Source organism: Cebidichthys violaceus, unplaced genomic scaffold (genome assembly GCF_023349555.1).
Source record: "Cebidichthys violaceus isolate CVI_PGR_0920_01 unplaced genomic scaffold, fCebVio1.0.p SCAF_2, whole genome shotgun sequence".
NCBI classification, from domain to species: domain Eukaryota; kingdom Metazoa; phylum Chordata; class Actinopteri; order Perciformes; family Stichaeidae; genus Cebidichthys; species Cebidichthys violaceus.
Window position 1 is genome coordinate 11,115,076 of NW_027176372.1, and position 13,108 is coordinate 11,128,183.

At 44.8% G+C, this 13,108-nt stretch overlaps 1 protein-coding gene across 4 annotated transcripts in view; it reads right to left on the bottom strand.

The window, feature by feature from the left end:
• tenm2a (teneurin transmembrane protein 2a) overlaps window positions 1-13,108 on the bottom strand; it is a 201,230-nt gene that overhangs the window by 126,768 nt on the left and 61,354 nt on the right. For 3 of the 4 annotated variants that reach the window (XM_068714393.1, XM_068714391.1, XM_068714390.1), the window contains exon 3: window positions 9,967-10,260. In XM_068714393.1, coding sequence (XP_068570494.1) covers window positions 9,967-10,260 — 294 coding nt within the window. Of the gene's footprint in view, window positions 1-2,913; window positions 2,965-9,966; window positions 10,261-13,108 lie in introns of all 4 variants that reach the window. The other variant, XM_068714392.1, reaches the window with a different exon arrangement.

Consider the following 13,108-nt stretch of genomic DNA (forward strand, 5'->3'; position numbering starts at 1 on the left):
CAGAGGCAAACTTAAAGCAATCGTATCAGTAAAAGAATAGTGGGATAGTTGCACTTCGGCAATAACATTTACATGTTTGATGGCAAAACCAGTATATGAGTCGATAATGGTCAGCTTTTGTACCAGTAATGGCTGTTCTTTCCACCGATGTATACACTATTGCCTAACTGCCAGTTGTAAGATTAATGACGGTGCAGCCTGATGTCCTCCACGGTCACTGGTGGGTTGTATATCATTCTTTGGACAGGTGACATCTGTTTGAATGTTTTGACCCGGTTGATAGCTCAGTAATTGTTCCATCGTATGCTGCTCTAAACTCATGTCATTTTTGAGAATATGATTAAGGTTGGTTGGTAACTTTAGATATATATTTGTCTCTAGTTTTGAATTAATTTAAACAAGAAAGATACAGACCAATAATGTCTCACTGTGTATGCTGGACCTTACTTCTTGCAAGAACTTAGTATTCCTTTGGTATAAAATGTAGAAATAAATTGAGAAAGCCTGTGGTGTCAGCCGGCGAAGTTCTTGTTGGAAATTAAATGCTGCTGAAGAGCTAAAAAGTTCAAATGTACCAATAAATGAAATACTGCTTTAATAAGTGGTGGTAGGAGAAAGAGAGTTTTTGATTAGTACAGTTGTCAGGCTTTGGCTATAGATAGTACTGTATCTGCTACATCAGTATCAGTGATGAACTGTTGGTTTCCTTTTTTATGACACAAATTAACTCTAAAAGCGTTCTCTTAAATGACTTTACATATTGAGGAAAATTCATCCGAATATAGGAAGCGTTAGGGTGTTATCCTTCCCAGTATTTGCATACTGTATATGCGCTGTATGGCAAATCAAATATATTTCAAGACTTTCATTTCCAATGAAGTCGTGAATATTTACTCACCAGAAACCAATGCGACTGTGAACAGCAAATAGCATATTTCTGATGTGTTTCCACAGACAGAAAGTAATAAAATAAGGCACAGAGGGAAATTAACATCAGTAAATATCAGCTGTGATAACTTTGCCTCATACAGGTACTCTAATTTAACAAGGAGAGCCGCGTCTGAATTTATATTAACAGAAATTTCATTTAAAAATGTCAGTGTCAAGTTCCATTATTTATATACTGTTCATGTGTCGGTCAGGACAAATGTAGAAGTTTTCGAGCTGCATATCAATCGGTATGTTTGTTAGGGCTGAAACTATTCCTCGAGAAACATCAAGGCTTTGTTTAACCTCCCCGCCCCCGTCCATGCCATCTCCGGGCCGCTAATCAATGGAGTTCAGATATAATTGGACGATAAATATGTGTTGAAATCGGCAGAAAGAGAGCTAGTCAATGCTAGGTGGACAGCACAGTCCTGCTTGGCTAAATAACGGCTACCGTTAACGGAGGTTCCACTGAGTTACGATATGTTGCGTTCAAGCTCTCTTCAGGACAAGTCTATGGAGCAAAGATGTATAATCTTGTAAAATTTAGTTTTTGGTGAGAAAATACATGTTTGAAGGAGATGTTTTCACAGAAAATATAAAATATATATCAGAAAAATATACTAGGAATAAGCAGCTTATAATACATAATTAAAACTACTAATGGTAAGATTTTTCTTGTAATCAAAGCAAGTATATCAATAAATATACAATCATGTATTTCCTAATAATTTGAATTGCGTGTTTTTGCCAAATGATCACTATAGATGAAGTTTTACACTGACTTTGGGACTGTTGAAATCATTTTTCTGAAACCTTTAAACTTAGAATATAATATGGCACTTACATATACTAACAGGGTGTATTTCTGTATCCGTTTACTCTATTAATTAATGAAATAATCAATAGAATACTTGATTTCATATATATATGTGAGTTCACCTACTGTAATTGTGCGTCCCTATGCCTGTGCGCTGTAAAACCTGATTTCACCTCTTTCTTTTTTATATAAAAGTGCTTGAAGAAGATTAACCTTTACATGATTCCATGCACAGAGAGAGTGCAGAGTACCTGTGCTCCGTTATCTTACTCCTTTACTATTCACTCAGAGGTTGTGACCTAAAGTATCACATCTAACATGTTCATAATGTGCCCGACAAATCCTATTATACAAACCATATGGCATAAAAAATAACCTTCACCTACCAACACACATAGGTTGAGTTTCCTTCCTTTCTTACTACGCCGTCAACTCTCTCTCTCACTCCGAGCACTCTCATTCAACTAATGAAAACAAATGAAAACTCCACAGCCCAATAACACGAACATTAACACTAATTCACGCTCGCAGAGACAAACAATCTCCGAGACGCGAGTAAAATACGGTGGAGTTTCCGGTAGTCGAGGAGGGAGAGAAAGAAAAAAACAACAAAAAAACTCACCCTCTGGGAAATTTTCTCTGATCAAGTGCAAAGAGATTAACCAGTTGGACGTGCGCTAATGAACAGGAGATCATAATGAAAGGAGCTCGTAAATGTAGATGAGGCATGGGAACGAGAACAATGGTCGGCTTGTATCGAATAAAACGAGTAATGCACAGAAAGCAATTGTTCGACTGTCCTTGTTTTTTCCACCTAACGCCAACGTCCTGGCAACGTTTAACAATGAGCTGAAGAAAATGCTTCATTACAACAATTACAGTAATATGTGCAATCACACTTTCAAAAAGAGCAAGCCTTTGAACCGACTCGAGGATAATGTCGTACTCTCAGCTGGAGCCCAGTTTGAATCTATTACATTGTGTGCAACAGCCTCTTTCATATAAAAAAAACACAACAACACATCAACTTATAGACAAAACAGTGAATCACACACAGACAAAGGCAGCAGAGGGCACAGAAGCACATCAGACACAATCACACAGAAGCAGATGGGCCTAAGGTGGCCCGAGTAATCTAGGAGAGGCCACAGTCAGACGTGACTTACTGATTACATAGTCCCCAAACGGATCCTGATCCTCCTCATCATCTAGGTAAGCTGTGGGAGAGGGAGTGGGAGGAAAGAAAGAAAGAAGGAAAAACAGGAAAACAGAAACAAAAAAGGGTTATGACAGAAAGAAAGCGTGAGTTTGTGAGTAAAAGAAACGTAGAACTGAATTCAAAATGGATACAAGGTATGGTACAAACAAACAAATAAATAAATAAAGAGTGAAGTAAATAAATAATAAAAGCGACTGCGGCCTCCCATCATCCACCTTTTTTCATCCCCCTCGTTTTTACACTCAATCTGATACCTCCAGCCTTCATTAGGAGGCAAAGCGCTGACCATTAAACTACTAAACTAGTTTCAGAGACATGCAGAGGAAAATATGATCGCTCATAATTGGCTGGAGAATTCTCAATTTGCTCTCTCTCTCTCTCCCTCTCTCTCTCTCTCTCTCTATCACACTCTCTCTCTCTCTCTCTCTCTCTCTCTCTCTCTCTCTCTCTATCACACTCTCTCTCTCTCTCTCTCTCTCTCTCTCTCTCCGGCAGGTCTGAAGATGGCATGAGAGGCCATTACGGCTAACTAAATTCCCTATTAGGGCGGCAGCACGGCCGTCAGCAAGTTACAAATCCGACGGCAACGATATTCCCCCCGCTCCTGTGACTCTCTGTCACCTGATAATAATACTGTAAGTATGGGTGGGCCCTCACTGCAGATGCACCTGCCGCATCGTCACAACAATAACTTTTTTTTGTCCAATGCCGTCAATGTCAGCTGTGTGTGAAAATCCCTCCTTCATCTCTCCCTTTCCATTTATTCATTCGTTCATGTTTTCCCCCTCTCCTCCTCCTTCTCTCTCCATCACCCCAGACTTGACTCCCTTTAATGTGAGTTAGCATCCATCTACTGTGATCAATATCCCAAGGCTTTTATTAAACACTGCTCTTATGCATCTGTGTGTGTGTGTGTGTGTGTGTGTGTGTGTGTGTGTGTGTCCCTGCCTCCCTGTGTGTGTGTGTGTGTCCGTCTTTGTGCGTGTCCTCACTTCTGGTCCAAGAAAATGTTTCTATTCATCGCCCGTGTTTGTGAACACGTATGAGCGCCGTGTTCAGTATTTTGAATGAACCAATCTTTATTGATCTTGACCACGGAGCATTTTGCAGACTCTAGGCTTAACCCAAATACGGGCACTTACACATACACGCTATGCGCATGTGTGTGTGTGTGTGTGTGTAAGTGTGTGTCCACCGCTACTTTGCTCATTCCAGCAATTGAGCTCTCGCTGTATGGACAAAAAGTCCTTGAACCAGTAGGTGAAGTGTGGAGGCGTACATGCGCGTCAGACACGCGCACGCACTCACTTTGGCGTGTGTTTGTGAAAGCGAGCTGTCAGTGCTGCTCTCACACACCATTCATCACAAGCTACTAATTCTGTTAGACCATTGTCGAGCCTTTTCGCACCCCACGTTGCTCTCCGAAAACTCAATCAGAGGCTAATGCCCCCACTGCTCCTAACACACGCGTGCGCGCAAGCCTTAGCTCTCAGTTTCTTACTCACATGCACGCACAGAGACCCTGAGGGGACAACCGGCGGTCTTAGGGGACCCCGCCAGTCCAACTCTATAAGTGTTGCTTGGATTTGATAGACAGGAGCTGCATGGACTGAGTTACTGGTGCTGCGAATGGGAGAGAAAAGGCTCCTTCAATCACGGCGTGACATATAATTATAACATGTATTCCAAAGTACAGAGCCCTTTTTAATTCAAAATTCAAAATGATCATGATTAAACATTATCTTAATTTACCTTGATTGCAAGACAATCCTTTGAGCGCGCCACTTCGAAACATTCCCTAAAGCAACGACACATCAGCTGACGTGAGCGTGGTTGATTTAGTTTGATTTATGGCGGTATATAAAAAAAAAAAAAAAAGAATAAAGAGGACAGCACGGGTGCAGGCACTCTGCCACCTGTGCTAGCAGATTTGATTAGTTAATCAGGAATCACTTTGCCCAACACGGCTTTTATAAAGCATAATTACAGCTCCAGCTACCCCAAAAAAATAAAAAATGCAGATGTTTTAAGGGGCATTTGTAAAAGTTTTTCTGCTTGTCAAAAAAAGAAAAAAAAAGAAGAGAGAATTAACATAAAGTTTAAGAAACATAAACCAACTTCTAAGAGCAAAGAAATTCTCCAACAAATGAAGGGAGCCAGTGACGGAAACCAGGCAATTGAGCATGCCCAGACAGGGGTGCGGGGTTAGGCGGAAAGGCCAGACTAAATTTAGCGCCACCTTTTCATTCTCTAATTACCAGATTAATACATCCTGTCACATACGTCACAATACCGCCCTATGATTTATTATCCAGTCGGGCCAGATGGAGAGATTGTGCCGGAGAAGGGAAGGAGGGGAGGAGACATCGCCTGAGAGCGACCAATCGGCGTTGATTGGGCGGGGCTGGTGCGAGTTCATGAAGTCAGCCGTATGAGTAAAGCTAAGATTTGTTGACGGAAAACAATGGTGAAGTTGAATTAGATTCTGCCTGATTCCTTAACAGGGTGCTCTTTAATGAGGACACACACACAGAATCATATGGACCACACACACACACACACACACACACACACACACAAACACACACACACACACACACACACACACACACACAAGCATGTGTAGAGCACTGGACTATGGATTGTGGCCATAAAATCCGCCCTGGGCTTCAGGTTTAAATCAATGTCAAAGCCTGATCTTATTTCATCTAATGCATGTTTTAATCATTCTCCCTCCTGATCAATGCAGTTTGGATGCAGTCATCAGGCACTGCTGTGGGAATTTACAAGCGCTCCTATTCTCCCGCCTGTGTTTCCAGACGGACGTTTTACGAGGCGGTGCACAGCGTGACAGTAAATCTCCTCCTCCACTTTGCCAAAATGAAATCTCCCACTGCCGCTCTCCGCGCCCGTATTTGTTTGTCTCACTGTGCTGCTTGTGCAAACGAAACTCGGATTGGCCCTGCCAAGTCGACGTTCTAGTCTCTTTATTTTAATAGTGTCTGGAAGGGGCAATAAAAGCAAAGTGTCTTTATTCAATACTTGACAATAAAGCAGGATGTAGGGAAGAAATCCCTGAGTTGCATTTAGGAAACTAATTTAACAGGCTTTACATACTTGTCGGTAATTGGAATTTAGCAGTAAATGAAAAAAACAAAAACAAATGAAAAAATAATCACAGAGTTTATTTTAGAAACTGATTTAACAGGTGCCAGAGGTCTGCAGAGGAAACAGGCGAACCACATATCTGGATGAATTTGTACACCTGCACACTATATAGTCAGGCGCCTCCGTCATCTGGGTGTTTTATTTGAAGTGTTCACGGCCTCTGAAAGTCAATCTGGGTGTTTAAACAATGTGTGTGTATTATTGTTCATCAACGTACGCTGGAATCATACTGTGATTATACACTTCGGTCAATAACATTTTTAATCATGCGCCGGCCATTTTTGAGATTTTGGGCTATTTTGCTTCCATAATATGTCTTCTTTCAGACTACTGGAAAGAAAACATCCAAACTAAACTGAACCATCACCATGACAACTGCGCAAATCCCCTACATTGACTAATATGGTGAGTTATCAAAATATAACCATATACCTCGTGAAGAACACCTCTGCCGAGTTGGGTTAGTTAGCGCTGTGGGACCCGCTCAAAAACGGTTAATGGTTCCTGTTGGTGGTAACCTCCGGTGGCTACATCGGGGGTCCTCTCCTCTGCCATCTCAGAAGTTGTCACAGTTTGAGATAGATTATGGGACAGTATTTGGATCTAGTTGGGCGGATAAGGTTGGCTTAATCAATCCTCCTCCTACAGAGCTGTCCCTGGCAGCTTATCTGGCCCGCTCTTACAACCAGGGAGTGGGAGGCCCCATGGTCCTCCCCATCCAAACACAGCAGGTTCTCCACGTTGCAGCTGGAGAAGATCTAACGAGAGCAGGCATGTGTCTGGTGGAGCTCGGTAACCTTGCTCACTCCCTTGCTTAATTTCAGTTGGGAGGAAAACTGCTTTATTCTAAAGCTTAAGCAGCTAATAGGCGGGATGGCATCAATGATCGCTGTGACGGCTGCATGCCTACCTGTTGAGAAGTACAATGAAATAGCTATGGCTTTGCCCACAACTGTGGTTGCAGATCCAGAGTGCGAGGGCATGATCCACTAGAAGTCTGCCTACATGGCAGGCGTTCGAGCAGCGGTATCTGGACCGAAATGTACTCCCATTTCAGTGCTCTATTGTGGATGTTTTGACGTTCCAGGGTGTTGCGGGATAAGAGTCTCTCCTTTTTTCCGAGATTAAAGTCTATCTGACGGCTATATCTGCCTGTCACGTTGGCTTCGACGGAGTGACGCCAAGCGCCCACCTTCTTAACGTGCGTTTTTTAAAGGGAGTTTGCCAGATGAGGCTGGTGGTTAAATATATCATGCAGAAGTTCTACTTGTTTACTTAAGGTGTATATGGGGTGCTAATTGTGTTGAGACTAGCAAAGGCACCAGGCATCATGACTGACGAATGCTATCCATCCAAAAGATCACACTCTTTAATTTGTTATTGACTCGGGTTTTGTTATGTTGTTGTTTTTTCTTTTTCTCAGACATTTCAACTCGTCCTAGAAAAACAGTATGTATTGAGGCAACCTGAAAGATGACAAGAAAGTCACCCTAATTTTCAACTTGTTTTGGAGTCCATGTGTAGTACATTAATTGACTAATGAGTAATTAAGTTGAAAGAAATGAGGCAAAACAAAGCTGTGATTTCATCCAGCGATTGCTCTGCAGTCTTGCTGACACAAAAAAACTGGCACACACACACACAAACATAAATAGTGCTTTCCCTGAGGTTTGTGATATCTGTCACCATTTCTCTGCAGGGCTTTCTATTTTGGTAGTGAAATCTGCAATAGGGCGCACATGCACATTCATCCACGTGCGCACTCCTGCCCTAAAGGGGAACCCTAGACCCTTAAACCGACACCTGTCAGTCACGCTGGCAAGCCGTACTGACAGGAGCATAACGAGAGGGAGAAGACAGAGGAAGATACTTGAAAAGATGAAGACGAAAGGCGGGAGAGAGGAGGCAGATGAAGAGGAGGAGGAGGAGGAGAAGCAAGTGGAGGTGAGACTTCTGAAGCTTGTTAAGAGACGCGGTGAGATGAGAGCGCCGCGGCGTACTGTTTTAGCACGTCACCGTCTTTTTTGATTTGTTAGCATGTGTTTATGATGTTGTCTCTCCGTCTGCCTCCGTCAATCGCTATTATTAGACCCTCAGATCCTCCTCCTGCTGTTTTGACACTCCCGTTGCTCCTGTTTTACACTTCCTCACACGCATCCCGTAGACAGACAGAGTAGCATATAGAAGAGACAGTGACAGCAACGTACACGCTTGTAAATTCAGCATCCGCGCCGCTCGGGGCGCAGAGGCTGGTTTAGGTCTGGTGGGAGCGAAATCTTTTCTCTCTGGGGTGCTTTTTGAAGTGTGACGTGCATTCTGTATCAGATGTTCTGTTTGCAAGAGCGAAGGGTGCGATTTTCCTCATTCAGAGCAACTAAATAACTAACGAGTTGACTTGATCAGACGCGCTCGCACACCTGGTGCTTTTATCAGGCTGCCGCGCCACCTCTGATCTCATCGCGCTGGCAGCGACGGAAATGCAGCCCGCCTGATCTAAATGTCTGGTCTGTGAAACCAAGAGACGAGGCGAAGAGGCGTGAGCCGGCGGTTCCTCCCTGAAAGCTTCAGTATAGAAGGCAAACTTGCATTTAGTTGAATTGACTTTAATTTAGCAATTTTCTACATAATCATCAAAGTAAATGAACAGATGAGTGAATGTTTGGATCCTGTGGGAGGACAAAAAAATACCCCATGATGAAATATCAACGTATGAAGTTTCCTTTTTTGGAAAGTGAAGACGAAACAACAACTTTTGATCTTCTCAACTGTCATCACTCAGTGAGATCATACTGCAGGCAAGCCATTATCGCAATGCAGAGTGGGATTAAGAAGCTAATTTCACGAGGTCTGGAAAATGCCGGGCGACGGAGCTCTCAATGGCGTTCTCCTGGCCCTGAGACAGACCGAGAGTGAGAGCGGCGGCTGCGGCTGATATCTGCGGTGGCGAGATTAGCTTGGTAATTAACCACAAAGCAATTATCGGGCGGCGGGATGAGAGGAGCGTCTCATGGAAGGTGTTTCTTGACGTGTTTAATAGGTGTTGAGTAGTTTTGATCAGCCGACATAAGTTGTTCCTGATTCGGAGGCCCGCAGTCCAACAGAGGTTGATCCGCAGCTGATATGCGTTCCCGCCGAGAATTCAATTAATTAGACTGTTGCTTTTCCTTCCTTCCACTTTTCATTAACCTCCATTGACACCTCGGCGAAGCATCCGTTCAGGTTTACGGCGGCGGTGGCAAGATTAACGAGGAAATGGGAAGCTGGCAGTAAACAAAGTTGCCAGGGGATGGAAAGTCGCACCGGCAACATCACACTCTCGCACTCACATGAAGATTCGAAGGCATCTTCTCTCTGACTTGCATCTCAGTGTTGGATCACAGGAAGATGAAATGCTCCAGCTCCAAAAAGATTATTTTTTTCGATTTGGACTGGCAGACCAGTCGTGAGATCTCAGCAGATATGTGGTACAAGAGGGTAGAGTTAGAGTTCTAAGTGCTATTGAATGAATTTAAGAATGGCTCTGTGAGGTTAGGGGGGGTCCAACCACTGTTGTTCAGATCAGAAAACAGAATCAATCAATAAATCCGACTCACTCGCAATTCATATAATCTGTCTGTTTAAGAGGTGCTCTAAAGATTTCAACAATATCGACACACTTTTCACGAGCAAGATTCACATCCCTCACAATCCCTTTAGACTATGTCAGTCCGACGCGTCCTCCTCGATTAGTTCTCACTCCCGCACTTCTTACTCATTCTCTCCCTCACTCTTTCTCTCAAACCAATGGGCCTGTGTTTTGATACACACATCCTTCAAGAGTCCTTTGTCCTACCTGACTCGTCGTCAGACTTGTTGTCGTTCTCAGAGTCGGTGAGGGTGAGGGCGGAGTTCTCGCGACTGGACACTCCCGAGCTTCGGCGGGACTTTACACGTCCTCGTCCGGACCACAGCTGGATGGCTCGCTCCGGGGACAGCGGCCCCTCGGGGTCCGAGTCGGCATCAGAGCCGGCGCTGAGGGAGTAACCCCTCTGGAGGAGACCCAGGTCGGGACAGTAGGGGACAGCGGCGGGGTGCGGCGGGGGAGTCGGCTCGCACACCCCTAGCTCGGCCAAGGTGAAGTTGCCCCCTGCGAGGGAGAGAGTGGAGTTACACGGGTGGAGTGTGGGGAGTAACATCGGTAAAAAAAAGAAATAGAAAAGCAGTAAATGGAGAACATCCACACAAACAAATGCTCCCACAAGCAAACACACACACACACACACACACACACACACACACACACGCATATCTAGCAAACAAACCCACAATCACACGCAGAGAAGCACACTAATTATGAAACTACGGAGGCGGAGGCTGAAAATTGGTCTTTGTTGTGGCAGGCGGGAGGGGGAGAGATGACACAGCATGAATCAGGCACAAAGTAGCGGCTGGAAGGAGTATGTACTGGCCCCCGGGCCTGCTAAAGCGGGCTTAGAAGGCCCGCCTCCCTCGCCTTACTGCTCTGCATTGGCATTCACGAGGTGTTGATGTGAGATCAAAGTGCCGTTCACTTGAGGCCTCTCAGACTGTAGTGGAGCTGCTCCGCTGCCTTCTGGGTTTGATCACCTCGCCAACCTCGCTGCCATCACGCGCCGGACCCCCGGGGCCCGCTGGATACACTGAGGTCTGCTGCAGTGCCGGCCCCGCCGCCTAACATGCTCCCTCTCAAGACAAACCGACTCGTCACTTCCAAAATAAATATATAAAATTATCCAAATTAAAGCACATCAAAGGAGATCAATAAACAGTGCTGCAGCCCAATTAAATCCAAGCTGAGGAAAAAGCAATTAAGGAAAAAGGCATGCTCAACCAATTTATTCTCTATACTAATTAAAAGAGTATTGTGGATGCAATCGCTCACCATCAGCTGTTGGGGTAAAGGGATCGGGGGAAAAACAGTTGTGATTCACTTCATTAGCGGTTTGTGAGGGAGGGGCGAGCGGATAGGCGAGCGGAGAGGCGAGCGGAGAGATGGTGGTGTCGTGGCGGCACACGGGATGAATCAGTGCGCCGGGAATCACGCAGCTGTGTGACTGGGTTAACTGTGACTCATCAGGCGTACGGACGCAATCAAACAGAGAGAGGGAGAGAGAGAGAGAGAGAGAGAGAGAGAGAGAGAGAGAGAGAGAGAGAGAGATTAAGCAGATGAAAATCGTCTGCTAGATCTTCACGGCTCCTCTTCACAGCCTCGCCGAAAAACTTGAGAGTCACGCCGGAAAGTAATGAGGAGAGGGAGGGCCTGGGTGGAAACTTAGCCCGGTGGAAAGTGGTGACAGGCTCTGTACTTCTACTCAGACGAACAGATGGGCTGGACTAGAGAGGAAGAGGCACGCCAATAGCTCCACAGGTGGATTTAGCTTCTAGGCCAACGCTCGCCCAAGCATCCAAGCACTGCAAGGCATGGGAGAGGGGGGTGGGGGGGGGGGGGGGTATTACCATTCCTCGTCCTCTTCGCTTCTTTGTCCTTTCCTCTTACTAATCACAAAGGATGACAAAGGGAAACTTCTTTACTATACGTGACACAAGGGACTTTTACAACGTGTTGATGTTCCACACTACAGCACTACTGTTTCTAACTCTAGTTAGTGAACTCATACCTGAGATGAAGTATCGCAGGAGGACGGGCGAGAACTCCAGCAGGCCTGAGAGAGTAGAGCACATGGGTTCCTTAACATCAGCGAGCAAATCATCCCCGAAAACCCCAAACTGCTCGCTAGGGGAAAGCGGTCTGCTCCACAATCACAGTGACGATTATGTAAATCATCCCATCCAACGACAATGACAATAATTGGGATGCGAACACGTCCTCTAGTCTAAACAAAACACAACATGGAAGCAGTTGCACAACATCAAAGTGTGTGTGCGTGCGTGTGTGTGTGTGTGTTCGCTCATATCTAATGTTACATCCCACATGCTCCGTGCAATTAACATGCCATAACCAGTGATTACATATGCAAAATCCAATCACTCCTTATCACCATGAGCGGTGGGTGCAGCCAATCTACATGTGCTCAGAGAGAGATTGATCGGCGCGACAGCTTGAAGCGGACATGAAAATCTATCTCAGTTATTCCGCAAATCCAAAACCAAATCGCATGGCGCATGGCGCTACGACAGATGTGGGGGCCAAATAAGGCGCCGCTTTCTAATCAGATCAATGCTTTTTCTCTCGGTGCCATTCTTGAGCTTATAATGCGCATTAAGGGCTGTTTCGAGGCCTTGAGCGGCTTCCGCAGCTGCCCCAGGCTGCGTGAGCATCTCCGTCCACTCTCTGTGTACACGCTGACATGTACGTTCGTCTGTCGGTTGAGCTGTACATTCAACGCAAATGAATTTGACTGTGCCATGAGGCGAAAAGCAGCATAGTGTGGAATGAAGGAGCACAAAACAGAAAATAAATACATTTCGGAGAATGTTACGGAATTTCAGCGCACATGAAATTTCAGCGCACATTTCAGCACACATGAAAAGCCTTCATCCAGCTGAATCTAATTCAAATGAAAGTAGGACTAATTGAGACAAGAAAAGAAAAAATCTTATATGGAACGCATCCTTGAGTACTTTTCCCACTAGCGCGAAGGGCAGAGCTTCAGAAAGGGAAAACCAAGGCAGTAAAACGGTGTGAAATGTGTGTGTATGTGAGAAAAAGAGAGAGAGAGAGAGAGAGAGAATAGTGGCTACTAGGCACTAAGTAACACGCTCGACACGATAGAATGCAATTTCTAGCCTGCATGGAAAGATGAGATGTACAAGATGGGACTCAATCAGTATATGCTGAATCAAATTGAAATGAAAATGGGGCTCTATTAAGTGAAATAGGAGTAACAAGAAGAAATGGAACAGAGGCCTAACTAACAAGTGAGTAAAAGCCACTTATGAGGTGGCTGGAAAAAACCCGGCCACCTCATAACTCCTCCAAGTGGAACGGCAAGGTA